This window comes from Arvicola amphibius, chromosome 5 (genome assembly GCF_903992535.2).
Source record: "Arvicola amphibius chromosome 5, mArvAmp1.2, whole genome shotgun sequence".
Taxonomy (NCBI): Eukaryota; Metazoa; Chordata; class Mammalia; order Rodentia; family Cricetidae; genus Arvicola; species Arvicola amphibius.
In genome coordinates this window covers 7880046-7903160 of record NC_052051.1, presented here as the reverse complement: position 1 = coordinate 7903160, position 23115 = coordinate 7880046, and the positions used below count along the sequence as shown (strand labels likewise).

Genomic DNA, 23115 nt, shown 5'->3' with positions numbered 1-23115 from the left:
GCCACATCTGCTATAGTGATAATTCAAACTCTGGGTGGCTTACACTGTGTGTTTATCTTTTGCTTTGGTCCCATCAGGGATCTGGCCAGGGATCTGGTTGGCTGTGGGTAGCATGAGAACACTAGCATAGATTGACTCAGTTTTGAATCTGCATCCTGCTGAGACCTAGGGAGGAGGAGGAGAAGGTTTTCCCCGTGTTGGAGAGCTGGAACTCCAGAAGGAAGATAACTAATTACACAGGCATGCAAAGGTCCTCTCGCACGTGGCTTAGCTCGCATGCTGTTGATTAATGCACATTGGGTGGCCAAGTCTAAAGCCATTGGAAAACAGTTGGAAGGGTTTAGAAGGAATCAACCATTATTGATAAATAACCCAATCTGTGTCTGAAGATAAAGTTTGATGCGAGCTGCAAAAATGTGCCTTTGGTTTGGTTTGAATGCCTCCCAATGTCAGAGAGAGAGAAAAAACTAGTTCTGCATAACAATATCTTAGCCCTTTCTTGTACAACCTCCATGTTCAGGCAAATACTTTAAGCATAGGAAAAGTTCCTATGCAGATGTCAACTGAGTTTTCAATGAACCTCTGTCTTCTGTGAATTCCAATTTAGTTCCCAATCATTCACCCCCAGGTTATCCAAAATCAAACAAAATGTAAGCTGATGTTGGACTTTTTTTTTAAAAGTAAATTCCCAATTTACAGAGAAAATCAAACTTTTCAAATGTCTTCATATTGATGTTTCCAGCAATTAGCATAGATAGTTCTGGTCTTCCTTGGTTGCTACAAATTTTGGCTCCATTTCAAGAGAAGTATCTCTGGAGTTGATGACCTCAAATATAATTTTGGAAAAAGGAGAGAAAGTTAAGGTATCAGCGGTGTCTCATTATTAAATGCAAAGACCAACCAGGCAGATAACAGCCCGCAAACTAAGCAGAAGTTACTTATGGGTTCTAATTTTGCCTGCCAGTTATTGTTTAAATATGAAGACTACTTAAAGTCTATAAACGTGTTAATGTAACATAGATCTCAAAGTCCGCTACTATTTCTCCCCATTCCCTGCAGTAATGACAGCATTGTGCGGTCACTTTAGTGTCCCCTTTCTGTAACTGCTTTGTCTTGTAAGCCACACTCACCAGATATTTCAGATTTGGGGCATGAGGCTTGAAGTATCTTATTGTCTTTCTCACATTGGAAATACCGTTGTGAAATGGACCCAATGTCACCAAACAAGTGGTCCCATTGATAGTGACACCTGGGATACAGAGCGGAAACCGGATGGTTGCCATGTGTCTGTGGAAACCTGCTGGTTCTCATCCACCAAGCAGAGGAGAACGGCTCTGAGTGATGGTCTCATCTCGGGGGTCACCCCTCAGGCTACTGACTCAGAGGAACATAAATGACACAAGTCAGTTTTGTAATGGCAGAGCGAGACTAGCAGGGACAGTTTGGGGATGTTTTTCTTCAAGTTTTATCGCTTGTGGTTGATTTTGGTTTTTTTGGGGTTTTTTTTGTTTGTTTGTTTTTATTTTTTGGCACGTTTGAGTCACTTCGATACTTATTTACATCATGCTGTGCTTTAGATCATCAAAGCCTTTTCAATAGCTTATATAAAAGAAAATTATTACTGCCATTAATTGAAAATCAGTGCCATTTGCAACAAACCGAAATAAGCATTAAAAGTAAAATGAAGGCTTAGAAAGATGAGCCAGAGGTTAAGGGCACTCGCTGCTCTTCTGAAGGACCTGGATCTGGCTCCCAGCACCAACGTAGCAGTCTGTAACTCTGGTTCCAGGGAATTCGATGCCCTCTTCTGGCACACACTTGTATCACTCATGCAGACGTACATGCAAGCATAACACCCATATATATCAAATGAAATTTAAATCTTAGAAAACACAATGAAAAACATGATTTTCAGTTATGGCTTCTTAACTTTTTGTAGTGACAGTATTGTTTGGAATGCACATGTGGTAAAAACAGGTATAGGTATGCACAGACATAAATTTTTTTCCCCTCTTCTTAGGGTGTTAGAGACCAAACTCAAAGACTCGTATATGTTGTGCTGCCAACCTGGCTTTAAAATGTGCAGGGCGCTGTGGTTTAATTATGTGTAAATTATATTATTGTACTGCAGATTGCTACAGTTGTTTACTTGTGCCTGGAAGTCTGCCCATTAAACAGTCAATAACGTTCCCCTTGCGCCATGCCAACCACCATTCTGCTTTCTACCTGTGGCTGTTTTAGACTCCTCAAGTAGGTAGAATCAGGTAGCAGTGGTCTGCTGGGATGAGCTCCTTTCACATAGGACGGTATAACATGTTCAGTCTCTTTGTGTCACCGGACAAGGTTCCCTCTTTCTTTGGAGTGAGTAGCGTTTTATGTATACACCACATATTCCCTATCCATTCATCTCTTGATAGACACAGTCTGCCCTTTGCTGTTCTGCGCAGTGGTATCCTGGGCATAGAAATGGCAATAGGGCTTCCTGATCGTTGTGGTTTGAAGGCAAAAAGTCTCCCACAGGTTTGTACATTTGGATACTTGGTTCCCAGCTGGTAGTGATTTGGGGGAATTGTGTGAACCTTAAGGAAGTGGGCCCCAGTGGGATGTTGGTTACTGTGGGGCAGGTGTTGAAGGTTATCAGTCTGTTTGACATTTGAGGTTCAAGCTCAACAATTCTGTCTTTAATTCCTTTGGATAGACACCCCAAAGTAGGTGTGCTGGGACATGGAAATTCAATTTTGAATATTTGAAGGTCCCTATGTCTTCCATATGTGGTTGAACAATTTTGCATTTCTACCATCGAACCCATCTCCATCAAAACCTTTCAGCTTTCATTCTTTAAATGACAGCCACTCTAATGAGTGTGGTGTCTCATTGTTCCTTCAGTTAATTTGTATTTCCAGGATGACCAGTGACATTGAGAGGCTTTATCTTTTCTCCACTGAATTCATTCTTTGCATTCTGCCCACTTTTAACCTGGCTTTCTGTTGTTGGTATTGAGTTGTCGACGTTCTTCCTGTGCTTTAGACATTCATCACTTGTTTGGTAGATACTCCACACACACTTTCTACCACATTAAAAGTTGAGTCTGGGGAGTCTGGGTTGTTTCTGAACCTAAAGGTAAAACTCCCAGGTTTTCACCGCAGGACATACTTCTGGATATGGGTTCTAATATCCTGTTTTAATTATGGTGAGATGATTTCTTTCCTTTCTTAGCTTCTTCACTTCTCCTCTTGCCTATTGTGAGGGTATATTAGTTTTATCAAATGCTTCAATTATTTATCAAATATTCAATTATTTGTTGTGATGATTTTTTCTGTTTATTATTGATTTGTTTTCTTATGGTGAATCTTCCTTGAATTCCAGAAATAAATCCCATTTGAATAATGAATGTGTGTGAGATGTGATATTTTTATTATCCTGCTAAAGTAGGCTTGCTAGTATTTTGTTGAAATTTTTACATCTATACCAACCAAGTATATTATATGTCTGTCTCCTTGTAATACCTTTGTGTAGCTTCAGGGCCAGGTCTCATAAAATGTACTCTGATTGTTCCTTCCTCTACAACTTTTGAAAGATCTTGAAAATTTACATCTCACTTAAATATTTTATAAAATTTGCCAGTATCGTAATCTGGTGCTGGACGTTAGTTGTTAAAATATTTTCTTTTTTTCTCTTTCATCATTACCAGTGACTGAATTTCTGTACTAATTATATGTCCTCAGATTTTCTGCTTTTTCATAATTAACCTTTGTAATAAGTTTTGTATTTAACTGTTTATTAGAACACCTCAAAGTCCCTTCTATTTCTGCTTACCAGGTGTAGTGTTTCCTTTCATTTCTGGCCTTATTTATTTTAGCCTTATTTTTTTCCCTGTGTTTAAGAATCTTCAATTTTGTTGACATCTTCTTAAAAGTCAACTCTTAGTTTCATTGATTTTTAAATTGCTTTTCTACTTACTACTGAATTTATTTCTACCATAATTTTTATAGCTTCCATCTGCTTAGTTTGGGCTTAGTTTTTCCCTTTTCTTTTTTAGCTCCTTATGGTAAATGTTGGTGTGCCTGGCAATGTCTCTTCTTTGAATGGCGCCACTGCCACTGCCCTCTGTCCTCTCAGTGCTGTCGTGGCTGTAGCACACATGTATAGCATAGCTGTAGCACACACTTATGTCGTGGCTATAGCACACACGTGTGTCATGGCTGTAGCACACACGTGTGTCGTGGCTGTAGCACACATGTGTGGCGTGGATGTAGCACACACGTATGTCGTGGCTGTAGCACACACATGTGTCGTGGCTGTAACACACACACATGTGGCATGCTTGTAGCACACGTGTGTCATGGCTATAGCACACACGTGTGTCATGACTGTAGCACACACATATGTCGTGACTGTAGCACACACATGTGGCATGCTGTGCTCCCATTTTAATTTATCTGAAAAGATATTTTTAAATTTTCCTTTTGATTTCATTTTTGAGCAATTATTTGTTTAAGAACGGTGTTTCATTTCTACCTGTTTGGGAATTTTTATTCCTAAGATTTCTGTCATCTATACTGGCCTCAAACTAGTGATCCTCCTGCCTCACGCTCCCAGTTGCTGGTATTAATCCTTAACTCATGCCCTGTTCTGGAGAACATTCTGTTTAGTTCAGGAAGTGTTTGGTGGAAACCCCTGCTGATATCTGTTAGTGCCATTTGTTCTTCAGCGATACACAAGCACTCTGTTCCTTTATGAATACTCTGTCTAGGGCTCTGTCCATTATTGAAAGTGGGGTACTCCCAATATTGTACTCTCCATTGTGAGGTACCTGTATCTATGACTGTGATGTGTTGGGGGACTGATCCTTTATCATCCATCATACAGTGTCTTCTGTGTTGCTGTAATTTTTCCGAGTCAAAGTCTGTCTTATATGATGTAAGTATGGCCATCCTCCCTTCCTTTTGCATATTTGTCTTTATGGAATGCAGTTTTCAATCTCAGTTTATCTGTGTCCTTGAGTCTGAAGTGACTCTTTAATTTGGACTTTGTCCTTTAAGCCACACTGTGTGCTTTTGATCAGGGAGTTTAATATATTTACATTCAAAGTCACTGCCAACACGTAAGGCTTAATCAGCATTTGTGTCTGTCTTGTGACTCCTTTGTCCTCGCTAACTTCTGCTGTATTTGTCATTTGTGAGAAATTCTTTGTTGTTGCTGCTACGACATACTTCTTTCTGTCTTTTGTGTATCTCCCATGGGTGTGTGTGCATGTGTGATGATGATGGGGCTTAAAGTATTTTTACTGCAATTCTCTTTATTTTACCCAATAACTTCAATTATATTATCATGTAACTCTTATATTCTTCAACTTCTGTTTTATAAAACTAATGTTAAAATACATGTTTTTATATTATGTACACATTAATGTATTTTATGGTTATAGTTTTCTCTGCATTTTTGCTTCTACACTAGAATTAATTATTAATGCACCCTTGCATTATTGGAGCAGTATATATTTGTCTATCTACACCTTTATCAGCAAATTTCATACATTTACGTTTTGTTTAGTTTTCTTTTGATTGGAAACCCGTTCAGCAAGGTAATTAGCAGTTAACTCTTCAGCTTTTATATAAGCTTTATTTCCTCTTTAATTTTGGAGGATGGTTTTGCCAGATACCGAATTGTTGCTTAACAGTTTATTTATTCTTTTCATCTTGGGCTAAATCATTCCATTCTTTTTCAGTGTTGAGGAAACCTGTGATCTTGGGGTGGTCCAGCTTATTTTTCTCTTATTGACTTCAAAATTTTCTCTTTTCCTTTAGCCCTTGAGATTATAACAGGGCTTTCTGTTGCAAAGTGTCCCACTGTGCATTTCTTTGTATGTAGGCTAGTTAGCATCCACTGAAGTTACTTGCTCTGGATGCTCATTTCCTTCTCCTTACACTGAGGGGGTTTAGTCATTCTTTCTTCACATAAATTTTCAGTTCTTCCCTTTTTGCTTTCTGGAACTTTCTTAGTGAACACGTTGGTCTGAGTGATGGTGTCTCTCAAGATGAATTGGATAATTTCAAATGACCCATGTTGAGGTTAATTATTCTGTCTTCCCCATCAAGTTTGAGTTGAGCTTCTGTTCCAGTTTGAGTCTCTGTGGCTGTGATGGAACACTGGCCAAAGCAACCTGATTGAGGAAAATGTTTTCTTGGCGTCAAGTTTACAGTCCACCATCAGGAGAAGACAGGGAAAGACTCAAAGCAGGAACTTGAAGGTTGAGACTTAAGCAGATGTCATAGAGAGTGCTGTTTCCTGGCTTACTCATCTTGCTTCCTTATATAGCACAGGCTACCTGTCCAGGGGATGCTCCACCCACATATTAATCTTTCACTAGGAAATCACTCCAAGAGATTCACCCACAGGTCAGTCTGATGGAGGCAATTCAATTGATGAGGTTCTTACTCCCCAGGTGACTGTAGTTTGGTTCAAGGTGACAAAAGCCACTGTCTTATCTTCACTGGTGAATGTCTCCACTGAATGATTATTTTCCAAGTTCCTAACATTTCTATCCATTCCTTGTTATTTGGCTCATGAATCCCCTGCACCAGAACATTGAACACATGTAAGGTATTTAATTTAATCACATTTAGCAGGTGATTCATATACCTCTGTTTCTTTTTTTTTAATATTTTATTTATTTGTTATGTATACAATATTCTGTCTGTGTGTATGCCTGCAGGCCAGAAGAGGGCACCAGACCCCATTACAGATGGTTCTGAGCCACCATGTGGTTGCTGGGAATTGAACTCAGGACCTTTAGGAGAGCAGGCAATGCTCTTAACCTCTGAGCCATCTCTCCAGCCCCTATACCTCTGTTTCTATAGCATCCATTTGCAGGGATGTAGTGTGTACCTCTGACTGGGGTCTGTTTCCTTGCCTTGGAACTTCGTGTTGGGCTCAACACCTTGGAGAAAACAGCCACCTCCCTGCGTCTTGACAGGCAGCCTTCAGATAGGGAATGACTTTCAGGCAGCCAGGCTAGAAATCCTGAGGATCTTTCTGACCTTCTCCGTGGGTTCCTCCCCTGTGAATTTGCATGTGCAGATTCCAGCCTGGGAAGTGCTCAACTTTTCCGGCGCCTGCACCTGTGCACCTGTCCACACCTGTTGGTGTCTGATGGCCACATTGAAGGTGCTTTGAAGTGGGTGAGCCACCCCATTCTTCTTCTGCTAGTGCTTTCTCTGGCCTCTCCACTCTGAGAGCTTGCGAGGCCCTGTTAGGGAGTGGAGTGGGCCAGGCATCAGTGAACAGAATAAACTCTCCACCTTTTACAACTGAATTCAAGTTGTAGCTTGCTGAGAAGGACACACAGGTGTTTTTTCCAACAAAAGGCCATGCCATTCAGGGTCCAGGGATAAAACAGAGGGCCTAAGCCAGCCTCACAGTATCTCAAGGACAAAACCCAGCAGCCCCCTTCTGGGTCACATCTAAGCTTATGCAGATGTATCCAAAATGATAAGACTAAACCTCGACCAAATAGAAATATATAACTGCTGCTTGCTTAACCAATCAGGTTTGAGATGACCTGATTGCTCCTAAAACTCCTCTCAGTATCTGCTCTGTTGCCTTAAGAAGTGGCTGGATGTATGATCGGGGATATTTCCTGCATGCAAGCATAATTCAGTCGTTTCAAAATGAGAGTAAATCTTCTTCCCCCTGAGAAATAAGGTATTTGCAGATGACCTCAGGATGTCTCTCCTGCATTGAGAATCGCCGTGGATCCCCCCACCCTAACTTGTAGCCACACTGAATAGTGAGAGAAAACCAGAATCCAGCGGCCTGAGTGGAGACCACACCACAGAACGCGTGCACACAGAGTGGCTTTGTCCTCTAACTTTTCTTCCGACCCCAGTGGGAATAATTACACATCAGTTAGACCAAGGAGTGTATCAGAAATGAGTCTTCACGGCCTTAGGAGTTTGTAAAGGTTTTGGCAGATTTAAGCTAGATTTCTGTTAGGGAAGACTGTCAGGATAAACAGTATGGCTTCGGAATCAACGAGGAGTGTGGAGAATCGAGTGGGAGATAACTCTGTTTGGGACCAGCTCTTGGGCTTAGTCATGGTGCTGTGGGCAAGAGCGGATGGGAAGCTGCCATGGGAAAATGCTCTTCCTACTGCGGTTTCCAAGGGGACATGTGGCTTACCTGTGGTCATAGCCTGAAGATACTGGGTATTCTTGGCTTGCTCATAGTCTAGAGAGGCTGGCGCTGGTTACCTAGCATGAGAAGATACTTGTCTGTGGAGGAGCGCGCTGTCTGGTTTGGGGACCTTCGGCTGAGAACCCCTCTAATGACAACTGATGGTCTTTTCCCTTGTGTCAGGGCTGCGATATGAATCAGGCTATTTTCCATTGTGTCTAAAGCCCCAGGCAAAAGTCTCATTCTCGGATGTATAGGGAAGAGGGGGAGGCCTGACTGACAGCTGTACCGACAGCACACACAACGTGGAAAGGAAACACGACAGCCAGAAATCAGGGCGCTATTTCACAAGAACTGGGCATGGATTGTGGCAGCCATGATGGAAGCACCAGAGTGTGGATGTGATTGGAAGGGGTCAAGGTCTAAGCTGTTTGCTGACAGGGGACTTCAAAACTCAGTGCTGTGGGTTTACTCCACATGTAGGAGAACAACAGCTAATTTCTGCAGCAATTTTAAAGGACGCCCTTACCTGTTTAGAGTGCATCTAGCTGACGCTGTATATCAGGCTTTCCTTGATCAAAATGAATTAAAGCATGAAATGGGATATAAAATGCTAAATGTCCACGTTCAAGATAGACCTACTCCCCCCCCCCTTTTTCACACTTATTTTTGTTGCATCATTGTGGTATAGGATTCACTCCTTTTTTAGGAATAAATATATTAGTCTATGCATGCATGCATATTTCCATACCCTTCCCTGGACATGCATATCCTGAAGAGAACCACATCCAGGCAGCTTTATGCTGCACATTTATTTGCATGCTGTGTTTTTCTACCACATGTCACAGAAGAAAGTGACCACAGGAGTCTTGGCTGGATAGGGGACAAGGGTGAGAGATGTTGTCCGAGCACATCCCTCTGAGGAAGTTCTGTGGGGAGATGCAGGATGTCTGTGAGGTTGGATTATTCTGGAATGGAATGCAGATATGAAGGGCAAGAATTAATGTCAAAGGTCATAGGCAGTCCTTGCTGAATAAGTTGGTTTCTACCTCAGGGAAACTGGGTCTTTCTTATGTTCTGCCTGCCTGGGCTCGGCCATCATGAGAGCCATTCCACGAGGCCTTTGGTTCTCTGTTTCAATACTTTCTTCTTAAATCAATCAATCAATCAATCAATCAATCAATCAATCAATGAGAGAGAGACAGAGAGAGAGAGAGAGAGAGAGAGAGAGAGAGAGAGAGAGAGAGAGAGAGAGAGAGAGAGAGAGAGAGTCTTTAGCCCCTTATAAAAGAATAGTAGATGAATCACCAAGTGGTTCATGGGTGAAGAAGTCTTCCCACTCCAGGTCTCTAGACCTGGGGCAGGGCTCTGTGTGTCCTCCAGGAGACCGCCAGGTAGCTCATTCCAATATCCTCCTCATTTGTGAACTTCTGGAGCATGGGAAGGGGCCGGAAATACAGATGCAAAGCTCCAGGCTCTCCATGACACAAGGCAACAGTAGGATATTCAAGAGGAATCCCAGTGAGGGCCCAGCATAGATAGTGTAGCAGAAGCGAATGCTTGAACCAGACAGATGACTCATTGCAATGAACGTGTAGAAGTAAAGATGTGTGGACTAAAGGGTCTACTGTATGACTCACTGGGCTGCACTACAGCTTTCTTGCCTAGATTTTATTTTCTTACTTATTTATTTTTCTTGTTGTTTTGTTTGCTTTGTTTTTAGTTTTTAATTTTGTTTTGGGGGGTTGCAAGGGCAGAGGGTGGAAGGGAGGGGATGGAGAGATGAGTGGGTTTGGGATACATGAAGTGAGGTCCACAAAGAATCAATAAAAGGTTAAAAAAGGAAAAGAACAGAAGTTTCCTGAGCACAGATCACTACTTGGTAGCCCGCGTCCTTTTTATCCTTAGGAGCTGCTATATTTCTTTACTTATGGAAGATTAAGTTCCAGGAGGGTAGTAATGTTGCCTGCCACCAAAACTAAACTCAGAAGAAGTGCTAAGAACTAAAAAAAAAAATATATGAATGAGTAGATGGATAGGAGACAAACCAAAGATTAGATAGTGTGGGTCAGAGATGGGTGCAAGGAAGATGCTTAGGGAAGGGACATGCTTCTTCTTCAGCTAAACTGAGTGGCGTCTTCCTTGATACTGTTACATGCTGAAGAATCTAACATGTGTATTATCTAACAATCAATACACAAAGGCTATACCACATAGATAGTTAATTCAGCAGAGAACCCTATTAATATAAAAGTTCTTTTCTGCTGCAAAAGAACGAGATCCACAGCCCCTGAGACTTTTAAACGACTGGGCTGTGGTTTGAATGTGAAAATCCTCTATAGGCTCATGTGCTTTGACACTCGGTCCCCAGCTGATGGTGTCATTTGGAAAGGTTACTGACATTTAGAAGGTGAGTCTTGCTGGAGGAAGTTCATCTCTTGGGGTGGGCTTTGGAGTTTGACAGACAGACCATACTTCCTGTTATTTCTCTGATTTTGAGCTGCTAAAGCAATGTTGTGAGCTGGCCTCAGGCTCCATCATCTCTATCTTCCCTACTGTGATAGACAGTAACTTTCTGCAACCAGGAGCTAAAATAAGCCTTTCTCCCTTCAGTTGCTTCTGTCAGGGCAATTGTCACAGCAACAGAAAGGAAGCTAATAAGACAGTGAAGAAAGTCACATTGAAGGCTAATGGAATGAGTCACACCACTAGTCTAGGCTCTGTGGCCAGTCTTCTCTGAGGTAACTTAATGACTCTGTGCAGTAACCTTGGCTGTTTAGGAACAGGTCCGGAGCTCTATTGTTAAATAGCAGTTATATCCAAGAAGACCCTGCAACCTTAGCAAAGCCCATCTTTGCGGCAAAAAACCGATTTATCCAGTGCAAGAGTTTGTTTGTAAAAGGGACAGTGTCCGCCCATTCTGTCTCAGCGTTGTCATTTGTAGAGGAAGACGAAAAAAAAAAAAAAATAAATGCATTCCTGAAAGTCTCATGTGACAGAAAGGTGTCTGTGGATGGAAGATATCACAGTCTTTAGCATGTATGTTAAGCAAGGGTCGGTCATGAATTTGTCTAGACTGCAGCTCTTTCGAAAGTAAGGCATTTATGTATGTGGGTGGGGGTGTGCGTGGGGGTGTGCACAAGCTCAGTGAAGTGTGGCTCTGACCCTGGCATATGCGATTGCCTTGGAAGCCAGTTGTCCTTTGTCACGCGCAGTCCTGACCCTGCCTGCCCTGTGAACACTCTCTCCTCCCTGGAGCCGTGAGCGGGGGCGGTGTGATTTTCCTTATTACCAAAACCAATTTCCAGAATGGGTAATTGTGTTCTGACTCATGCAGTTCCCCTGCATTTCCTGGCTGCTTCCGGTGACTTATGTCTTCCTCTTGGCTCCTTAATGGATATGTAATGAAGCAACATATTTCAAAGTCATGGCTATGTTTCAGACTTCCCTTAAGTAATGTCTCAGTGGAGGGCCAGTCGAAAGGCTGGCACGTGCATGCCCTACCTGGTTCCCCAAGGCAAGAAGCCGTGTTAAAAAGACAAATACTTGCAGGCTGGAGGTGACTTCTGGAGGCTGAAGGCTTTCAAGTGGTGGCCCATGTTCGAGGTGAAATGAGAGTCTTCATCTGCTTGCTCCATGTCTTATTTCTGCCAGTTTTAGCCACAAACTTGGTTGTATGATTTTAATCTTTTTCAGCCTCAGTTTCCGCCTATAAATATTGCTAATAATACTGACACCTAGCTCTGAGACTTTTATGATGATTCCAACAGGCATGCTATCTGGAAATGCTCAAGCCAGAATTTGACTTATGGGGAGGTTCGGTATGTGCTGCCCCATGGTCTGGTCCTTTTTCTTTGATGCCATCCATCAGGAAGCCATTTTCAAGTGACTCAGGTCTCTCTGGGAGTTGGAGAGATAGGAATTATGACAGATCATGACAGCAGAAAATCAGGTAGAGCTTCAAGTCCCACGTATGGCAGCTTAGGGAAGGGAATGACAAACTCACATGGGGGTCAGGGGCAGTCTTCCCAGGAAAAGTAGACTTCCAAGATAAATCTGCGGGCAAGTTTAGTCTTTTGCTCATAGAACCCATATATTGAGTGACTACCCACCAGAGGACAAGGTCTGTGTCATAAAACCCTCAATAGGGGCGGTGAGGGAGTGAATGTGGGATCAGGTAGGGGTTCTGGCTACTTCAGCACTCACAGCCTCGTTGTGTCTAGTAACCACATCATTGGGGAAGGGGGCAAGTTGGTCTCAAAGTCTCTTTAGGTGGAGCAGTCTCAGACTATAAACATCTAGGGGAGGAAGCTGCAGTTGCGAGTCTTTGTGCACAATGGTCACTCCTTTATAAACACTTATACTGAGACCCCCAAGAACTGTGGCAACCCCCTTGAGCCTGACCCATACTGGGAACTGACTTTGCAAATGTCCCATGAGTCGGAGGTCTTGGAGTTCCGGGCATGGCTGTGCTCATGTCAATGGTATACATTCACTGGGATCTTAGCTTACTTAGGTCTTGCTCAGCTCCCTAGAGATGAGCTCTGTGTTAGACTGGGAAACAATGGTGAACGTAAGTACAGTGCCTGCCATATGGAACTGACTCTCCTTAAGCAAGAGAAGAACTAAACCAATCAGTCATGTAGCTGGTGGAGGGTCAGGAGGGAAGCCGTGGAAGATACGTATTGGGTAGCTTGGGAGTCTGAATATTGGGGTGGTGTTTCCAGGAGGGAACCAGTGAGTAACTGAGATCTAAATTAAGATTTGGGGATGATTGGAGGGCAGTAGCTGGAGAGGAGGCAAGGCTCTGGGCCTTGGAAGCCACACAGTTTGTTCCTGAACAGAGTGGGGTCCAGTTTGGCTAGGCCACAGAAAGCTTGGTGACATGGTGGAAGTGCATTGGAGAGTTAAGTGTGGAGGAGACACGGAGGGCTGTCATGGTCATTTGCACACCAGGACTTGGGTTTTCATGCCAAGTGTAACTGGAAATCTTGGCGGTATTGACTTTCCTGCATAAAAATGCCAGGATGAAGCCTCGAGGTTGCAGAGACCACGCACTGTTTGCACAGTGAATTTCTGAGGTTTAAAGGGGAAGTGGGGAGACAAATAAATAATTATAGAAAGATGTCAGTGGCTTAGGTTGGGTTCTGGCACAAAAATAAACACACACACCAAACCAGCAGTTGTGTGTAGTGAATGCCAAGGGGCTGCTGCTGACGGAAGATAAGCCATACCCTGTGGAGTCTCTGAAGATGCTGGTATGGCAAGCCTCCGAGGATCTCTCTGTGGCATTTCATGCTGATAAATTTGCATTTATACTATAAGAAGGGCCACTAGAGGTTAAGAAGCCGGGAAATGAAATGATCAGATTAATGTGCCCATGGAGGGTGTTTATTTTTCTTCCTGGGTATTTCTTAAGTCAGGCATTTATTGAATTTAGGGTAATGGATGGGAGAGGTGGTCCAGCATTACTGCAGGCTAAGATTGATGGGAGGCTTATTCTTTTGTATAACATTTAAGGGGGTGTTAAGGGGAGTTTAAGCTTGCCACTGGTGAAAGGCTTATTTATCTTGTAAATAAATACTTACCAGGAAGCCATGTAAGCCTTCCTCTTTGCAGGCCCCTCCAGGATGCAGGACCCCATCTTGGCAGAACTTCCCTTGTGGAAGCACCATGAATTAGTATCCTCTATGGCAGGGAAGAATTTCTGTAAGTGCCAATAGCTAAGATTGTGAGAAAGGAAGGGGCACAATGTATAATAGGACAACTTTGCTACTTATGTGAGCGGGGTGGTACTTTGCGGTGTTCTCATACTTAAGACCAAGACCCATGATCTCCAAGGAGCTAGAGGTGAGTCAGAGAGGTTGAAACCAAGTTTGTGACAGGGTCTCTCTGAGTTGTGATCTATGGCTTGACTCTTGAAGACGGGCATGATCTTTGAGATTCCAGACCCTTTCCCTCGGTTGTGATAATTTAGTGATGGATCGATTGTATCACCTTTCCTTACCTCCCATCCTTCTGATTCATGCTGAGCCTTCATTTCCGCGGATCTGCTCTGTGAAGCGAGGCTCGCAGGCGATGGGCTCACCGCACTCTGGATCTCACCTCTGGGGATGTAGGTAGGAAGTGTTCATGCAGAGCATGTGACCAGACTTCCAAATCTTTTTTTTTCCAGGTTACAGAACTCAACAATGTGAAAAATGTAGCCCGATTGCCAAAGGGCACCAAGAAACACGCTATAGGGATCTACTTCAATGATGACACCTCCAAGACCTTTGCTTGTGAATCAGGTTTGTTTGCGGCAAGTGGGGGAGGGGTCTTTGGCCTTTGATACCTATGTGTGTGTGTGTGTGTGTGTGTATACATATCTTTTTCGTGGTCATTGCCGTTTCCGCAGATCTTGAGGCCGATGAGTGGTGTAAAGTTCTCCAGATGGAGTGTGTGGGGACCAGAATCAATGACATCAGCCTCGGAGAGCCTGACTTACTGGCTACGGGGGTGGAACGAGAGCAGAGTGGTACGTGTGTGAAGCCCTCACCTCCTGTCTCTCTCATAACCTGTTTCGCTCCCTTGTGATAAAGCACAAGGCGTCATCATTCTATATAGTTGTGCATTAAGAAAATGTATAGAGAAGTGAGTTCTAATAGCCCTCAACGTTAATATTGCAGTGAATGGCATCCTCCAAAGTTCTGGGATGTAGAAAAAAAAACCCCACACTAATGGTTTCAGTCAGCAATTTTAAGGACCACGCTGTGCATCCGATGGATGGAAGGTGATTTGTGAACATCCGACTGTGACATTTGCAGAGGAGCCCCACCCCATAAGCATTAGGACCTCCCCCATTTTATAGACGGGGAAAGCCAGAACCTCAGAGAGCTAAACTTCTTGTTCCAAATGTAGTAAGTAGTTAGTGTCTGACTCCAGACTATGATCACGGGTCTCCATTTACAATGCACGAGCCTTAAAGTGGGATGACTTTTCACTTAAAATATGTTTGAACACTTTCCAGTGTTTTTAATCGAATTTAATCCCCCTGAATATTTCATCGAGTTTAAACCCACTTAAAAATCTGTGATGAGAGAAATTCAACCCCTGAGCCAACTCAGCTCAACACACCATCTAGGAATAAATCCTTTAAAATAATAATGACCAAAATATTCATGAACATTTTAGCAAAAATCAATGTTGATTCATAGCGTGAGCCTGGAAGAATTGCTCCATCTTCAAATAGCTGAACCTAATGACTGGGTTGATTGGATCCCAGGGTTCTGCTTCAAAGCCCGACTTGACCTATGGACACTTGTCCGAGTGGAAGCACCCCTGGGTCGCCTAGATTGATGGCACACATGGCAGAGGTGGAATTGCACTCTGCGCGCCATCTAGCTGCGAGTTAAGGCTCTTCCCCCTCCCAGCGGAGCTGTGTCTTCAAGACATATTTATGGTCTTGCCCATGTTGAATGCACGGTACTGATCATGATATGTCACCATACCAGCTGTTGTTGATCAGAACCTGGAAGCGCTGGCTGGGGCGGAGCAGCCTCTAGTGAGGTTGGGAACTGGAGCTACACAGGGGTGAAGCCATTTACCAAGGCCATTCACCCCAGCCAGGACCTTCCTTCTGTGGTTCACTCAGGCAGAGAAGAGGTAGTCAGGACATTGCCACGGACTACCAGGCCGGGGCACGGAAAGCATGGCAGGGATTAATGGCTGCTATCCTTTAGAATGGCTGGCTCAGCCCTTAGCCTTCACACGTTTGTGTTTGTGGCACAGTAGAAACGCACAGGGTTGTGAGGCAAACTGAGAACGGTGCCTAAGGTTTCCTTTTTGCCTGCCAGCCTTGTGTGCTCTGGTTTTCTCTTGTTACATGCTCTTACAAACCTCCATCTTTCTTTGGAAGCATTATATAATCTGATTTTGGAGGAGTTCAAAATCCGTGCACTTATAATAATTTCTCACCAAATGCATGAGAGGCAAGCACTCTACCACCGACCTCTCTCCTGCCCCCACTAATTTATTTTTATAGAGAATCAATTTGCCTCGAACAGAATCCATTAACGATGGTCTCTTTTGCCTCTTACTTACTGAAAACAGTTTAATCCATGATCCAGAACTCTCAAGGGGCATAGCTGTTTCATGATAGTTTCTAGAAAGCACTCAACATTTGACTATTGACAGCTCAAAATAAATTCAAAAGACTTAAATCGCAGGGGCCTAAGCCCGTTCATGTATACAGTCTCAATATTATTATTTGCTAAGTTCAAATAAAATATGGAAGTTTTGATGATTTTTCTTATAAGATAGCTAACCTAGACCATTCCTAATAGAAAATTGTTAGCATCACACTGTCCTGTTAGATGTTTGGAATCCACTCTAGGATGGATAGATAGAATTGTGCTAGCAAATGTCATAGTATTTTTGTTCATATTTCACTTAGAGATTTTTGACTCTGTTAACTTTTTTTGTTAATGACGTTTCTAAGTTGCAATAATAAAAGTGGTGTAACTGTTCAGGGGAGAGCTTCTCTACAATTACCAGCTACGATTAGCTTCCATAATTTCCATAATCTTGGTGATATTGTCAACAGTCACTCCAGGAAACAAATGGCTATCTCTTCCCAGAGCTGGCTAAACAAAGCTCTCTGTTCAAACTCTTTCTAAGTATCTCCCTTGGCATCTTCACAGCTGTTGGCCAGCTAATTGCACGCTGTTTCTGTGAAGCGTGCTTTCAATAATCCAGGGTACAGCTTTATTCGGTCGATTATAGAAACTGTAAACTGGTTGATGCTACTTTAGGATCACAAATCACAAGCCTATCCTTGCGCTCCTGTACCTTTTGCGCATACAGAGGTGTAGGTGTGATTAACGTGTGCTCAGCAGGGAAACACTGCTCTGAGTGCTTACATTGCTCTGGTCTTTTATCAGCATAAAAGTTTTTAATGATGAAAATTGAAAATGTCTAAAACTGATCTTTGCTCACGTCAATAGTGTTTAGTGTGTGTCGACACGCAGAGTGTATCATTATGCTATATAATAGCATCTGCATTTAAAAAAATCTCATTTATAACCTTTATCTTCCTTGAATGTTCCACCAAACTGTAGCATGTACATATTTTTTAAATGCTTCTGTATTCCTACGATGTCTTTGCTGTTTTATTCCTGGGGATTTTAGACTAACCTTTTGTTTTTCTCCCAGAGAGATTCAATGTGTATTTGATGCCATCTCCTAACTTAGATGTACATGGCGAATGTGCCTTGCAGATAACATATGAGTACATCTGTCTTTGGGACATCCAGAATCCCAGAGTCAAACTCATCTCTTGGCCGCTAAGTGCCCTGCGGCGGTATGGACGTGACACCACGTGGTTCACTTTTGAGGCAGGGAGGTGAGTGTGTGGCTTTTCATACATCTTTGTCTGGCGTCTGCTTCCCTTCTCCAGGTTCAGGTCATGGAACTGGACCGGAAGTTTGCTCCGGAAAATTTATAAACTCTGGTCTTATGGAAAGATGTTAGCACGGTGTTTGGGCAGCCAAATCCCCTCACTCCTAGGCAGGATTCTAACACTTCACAGATATGACATGAACTTTCATTCCTTGATTTGATGGCGTGCCCCAAACTGAAGCTGAGCTGGCAAACCGTACCACGGACTGGGTTAAGCTGAACAGAGGCCTGCCCCCTGTTGTGTGAGCAGCTTCCTTGTAAGTCAAGGTCCACTACTCTATGTGGACTGAAATGGTAGATCTTACGTGTGAGGACGGACCCCTGACACTCTACAGGTTGCAGTCTGCTTACTATTTAACATGCTGGAAGTGTTCTGTTCTAAAGCTCGCTTGTGGCTACCCCACTGAGCCCTTTCAGGGTCCCCTTGCTCCCGTTAGAGGCAAATGTGGGGGTGAAGGGGATACAGGTGCCAGCTGGGGGCCTCATGGCCTACAAAGAGATCCCTTTGGTCAGTGTTACATTTTACCTCCCCGCCCACAGCACTTCCTCCCTGAGTTTAGGTTCCTTTTAAAGGCAAAACAAAACAAAGCAAAGCAAAAATCCCTCCAGTCCCCAAAACTAAACAAACAAACAAAAAACCAACCCCCTTTTTGTATTTTAAAATTTCAAATGATTCAAGTTTTAAGAACTACAGGCCCGTCAACATTCTGGCACAGAATGGAGAGGGCTTCACAAACCATGACCCTAACTGAAGAACTGTGGGTGAGGGATAGCTTCTGGCAGAGGAAGAGTCAGTTTCCTTTCAGGGCGTGTCTTCTGGTAGGTAGACCCCTTACGCCCAGGAGCATCTAAAGAGCACACATTGGATGATGGGTTATTTGTTAAGCAAAACCAGAAACAACAGCAACAGAACACCAGGGTGAAGACACGAAGTGGGGCGGTAGGTTGGGAGACCGGGAGCCGGGGTGTATCCGGAGGAGTAGAAGTTAAAAAGATCAAAATGCATGAATGGAATTCTCAAAGAATTGATAAAAAGCATTGTCTTAATGGAGCATAAGGCCGTCTGTGTATGCCTTAACATTACAGTGCAGTTGTAACAGCCGGGTTAGAGTATTGAAGGTCGTGGGTTAAATCTGATAGCTATTTTACAGGGAGTGATATAGATTTCAAGGGGGAAACAGAAGTTCTAAACACTGCCCAAGCCTCTAACTCAAGTGAATAGGTGGAGAATAATGATCCCTTCCAGTATTTTAATCAGAGCCCGAGCATTTCGCAAGTACTTTTGGGGAATATGATCAATTTAGTGTTTTCACAACATTCTAAAAAGATTGAAAAAGTGTTTTGCTTCCACATATAGTCTTTTAGTTTATTATCTCCTCCCTCTCTCCTTCCCTCCCTGCCGCCCTCCCTCCCTCTTTCCTTCCCACCCTTCGTTTCTTTATTTTTTTTTCTTTTGGTTTTTGTTTTGTGGTTAGTTTTCTTGTTTTTGAAATGGTGTGTCATGTAATCCAAGCTACCCTCACACTTGAACTCTTGATCCTCCTGCCTCCAACTCCCTAGTAATAGGAAGACAGATGTGTACCGCAGACTTAGGCTTTTTTTACTTTCAAAGATAGAGCAGGGAGTTGGCTACTCTCCTGGACAGCAAAGGTCATTGCATTAATAGATAAAACCTTCGCATCTAGATGTGTGCTCCTCCTTTATCTCAGTGACCAGTCTACTATGCTTAAAGGAAAATCCTTACAGAAAACTCAGAGCTTGCTTGGTTGGATAAATGTGCTTCCTCCTTTGAGACTTCTGAGCTTCTGTTAGGATGTGTGAGCAGGGCCAGGGCCTGCAGAACACAGAAAGTGAGACACAAGGTAATGCTATACTACTTCATGTTTTCTCCGAAATGCAAATAAAGATGGATTTTTTTTATCATTACCATCAGGATGCTGGATAATAAGATCATTTGTGTTCCCCCAAGTGTGACGCTTTCATATCTGCCTTATTTTATTAGTAAAGATAATTTCCTCCATGGTTATTTTTGGATGTCTTCAAAGCAAGGCAGTTTCATAATAACTAATAGTATACCATGCTCACTTTCTTGCAGAAGCAAGCAGGGGTGAGGCTCCCACCAGGCACACTGTTTTCACACTACAAATTGGAGGTTATGAAATAAAATTTCATTTCTTCTTTGTACTGGATCCGAGAACAATGGGACCTAAGCTTCTATGGCTGCCTGCTCATTGGATTATATAAACCTCATCTATTGGAGTGTTATTAGGAGTAAATAAAGACACACGGGAGAAACCTGGGGCAGAGCCTGGAAAACAGTAGGCAGTTGAAGTAGCCCAAAATGGTGAAGCAAAGATGGTGGCTGTCATGACTTAGACTGGAAGTAGCGACGGCTTCATGCATGGCTTGATTCGGTGCTCAGCGGACAAAACTCAGAGAGTCTTGCTTCTTCTAGCTTTGTCTACTCCCTGGATGTTTTGGAGACTTCTGGGATCTTTAAAGCCTTCCCATACGTCAGTCAATGGAAGACAGAGGGATGGTATGCAGTATGTTGACTGTTTTAGGCAATGTGAGACCCTGGCTCTCTCCTGAGCACTTCATACAAAACTCACAGGATGGGAAAGGAATGGGAAAAGTCCCCCAAAGCACAGAGTGGGGCGGGTTGCCTTTGAGAGGGGGAAAGATACGAGGTTTCAAAACAACAAAGTGAGTCCATCATAGCATATACTTGCTCCAAGTAAAAAAGGCCAAGAGGGGTTAGTGTGTGTGTGTGCGTGTGTGTGTGTGTGTGTGCTGTATTAATAGATGCCTTTGGAAGCCAGAAGAGGGCATCAGATCCCCTGGAACTAGAGTAACAGGTGGTTGTGAGCGACCTGATGTGGGCACAAAGAACCAAACGCCTGTCTTCTTAAAGAGCAGCAAGCGTTCTTAACATTTGCACCATCTCCGCAGTCCCCATATCATGCATTCTTGTCAGCATGGCAATCCTTGCTTATGAGGCTACCTCGGTGTCATGTTCAAGGACAGCCTCCATCAGAAGTCACAGATTTATGAAGATACTGCTAATTTGGTATTCTTCCTAAGCTGTGGGCTTGTGTGTAAACTTCTTAGCTTGAATTCAGGTTTTGAGACCCCCCCTCCCCCATTTGTGCTCTTCTTTTGAAGTCTGGGCACATGGAACCAGAGCCTTCTACCTTTTCTCAGGCACCTGTGGGGGTGGGGATTAGCCTGGTAGGACCTTCTATGTGTATTTCTGGCTTTCATCTCCTGGGATAAGTAGGTATGACTCTACGGCTATGTTTTTTTTTGTTTGTTTGTTTTTTTTGTGTTTCTCTCCCTTGAAGAGATTCGGAGCTGAAACATAAAACTTAAACTGCAACTGTACAAAGATTCGTCCCTGGCGATAAAAAGTAACAATTGACTTATTCTGGAGACCTAGAGAGGCATCGCTTCTTTTGTCTGAGGTGTCTGTCTTCAGCCTGCTGTTTGCTTCCCCTTCAGAGCCCTGACATCTCACTCGTGCAAATCAACCTGTCAGAGAGTTTTCCATGGGAAGATCCAACAGGCAGGATGTTCTCCAGGCAGCTACGTTCCCATGGAGCCTTTCCAGAAGGGCTATAGTTTGGAGAAGGGTGGCAGGTGTCCAGTGAGCTTCAAGCTGGCTTTTTATGTTTCAATCTGGCTGCTGGGTTCACATACCTCAGTGTTGAGCTCTGCCTCACCTCCGACTGATTTAAATTAATACCCTGGGCTTTGCCTCTGCAGGAGTGAGAGAGACTCAGGAGACCTTTGGCAGAACCTGCTAAATTATTTCCACACATGAATGCCTTTCTTTACTGACCAGAGAGGGAGAGTCTCTCTCGTGCCTTTGGCATCATTTACAAAGAAATTTTGGGGATGCCAAGAAAGGTGAACGTTTGACTTCCACACACAAATGCTTCCCGTAAATTTATGCGAAGAGTTTTCGCTTGGGTTGTAAGGCCATCTAAACAGACTTGGAAAAGAAACAGTAGCTTTTAACGTAGTTCACACTAAATGCAGCCTAGCCGGTGAGGTGGCTTTCTAACCGAGAAGCTGGACTCTCTTCTACCTGGAGTCTACTTGTAAAGCAGAAGCCGAGCTGCTGTCTCCTGCAAATACCCGACTTGTGTTCTTGCTTACAGCCACTGAGCAGTCTCTAAAATCTGAATGTTTCAGGGACAGTTCCTTCTTTTTTAAAAAAATATTTATTTATTTATTTATTATGTATACAATAGTCTGTCTGTGTGTACGCCTGCTGGCCAGAAGAGGGCACTAGACCTCATTACAGATGGTTGTGAGCCACCATGTGGTTGCTGGGAATTGAACTCAGGACCTTTGAAAGAGCAGGCAATGCTCTTAACCTCTGAGCCATCTCTCCAGCCCCTGGGACAGACAGTTCCTTCTTTATTCTCAAGGAAGAAAAAAAAATTTAGGCAGAGCATCTCCTTTCTCACTATATTGAGTAGAGAAATTGACACGGAATGCTGGGTCTCACACAGACTCTCAGAAGATAGGAATTCCTCTTCTTCCACCAGAAAATGGAGAAGATGGCATCCCCGTTTTCCTTCTGTCATGGTAAAATGCTCTGACCAAAAGTTGTCCCCAAGACTTCCTTTGTTTCTGATCCCAAGTGTGAGTCCAGGCCAAGGTCCCGTGTTCCGTCCCCACCATCTCCAGTCACACTCGCGTCCTTGATGTTGTTCTGGGATGTGGTCCCCACCTTTCCTCTGAGATGAAGATGCAATTCGAGACATCCTTCAAAAAGTATCCAAACTAAAACCAATGGGTAAAGAAAAGAGAAAGGAAGAAGGGGGTCACAAGATACCAAAATGCCTTCTTGTTCTTCCATGCATGAACCCTAAAGGAAGTTTTTCTCTTGTGTTTTCTAAAGAGCTGACCAGCCTGCACTTCCTGCTGATTTATATAAAGCCATTAGTCAGTTTGATGTGTTTTTATTTTTATTGCCTCGGGCCTTTCACCATTATACTGTTTGTCAAGGCCTATAGTAACATTTTAATGTTGAGACACTCCTCATGAAATAGCTCGAAGCCAATCAGTCAGGCAAAGCAAGTGGTATGGAAGGGCTTGTGTGCCAGGCTTAGAAGAGGCTGAAGGGAATTGCATGAGGAGGCCAGGTTTTCTCCATCCTCCCCTCTGTGGGCCATGCGGTACAGATAAAGGGCACATACTCTTAAGCAAACAGAAGACAATCCCAACATTTAAACCAGAGGCCTTATGTCTGTTCTACTGAGAGTTCTTTCATGGATCTTATCTCTTTATTGCACAGTGGGAAGCCTCTTGGCCATCTCTGGTAGATCAAGCCGTTTTGGCCCTCACAGCACAAACCATAAATAATAGAACAGGTTGCTGACATCTAATATCAGCTTTACATAGCAATCAAAATTTCTTGTCTAAAATGATGAGAAGCAGCTAAAACATTGGATTCCTCTGTATATATAAATACCTAACTAGCCTACTGCA

General features: G+C 43.3%; 1 protein-coding gene across 3 annotated transcripts in view; it reads left to right on the top strand.

The window, feature by feature from the left end:
• Dok5 (docking protein 5) overlaps positions 1 to 23115 on the top strand; it is a 143187-nt gene that overhangs the window by 84838 nt on the left and 35234 nt on the right. For all 3 annotated transcript variants that reach the window (XM_042055102.1, XM_038331258.1, XM_038331257.1), the window contains 3 exons: positions 14351 to 14465; positions 14573 to 14692; positions 17368 to 17557. In XM_042055102.1, coding sequence (XP_041911036.1) covers positions 14351 to 14465; positions 14573 to 14692; positions 17368 to 17557 — 425 coding nt within the window. The remainder of the gene's footprint in view (positions 1 to 14350; positions 14466 to 14572; positions 14693 to 17367; positions 17558 to 23115) is intronic.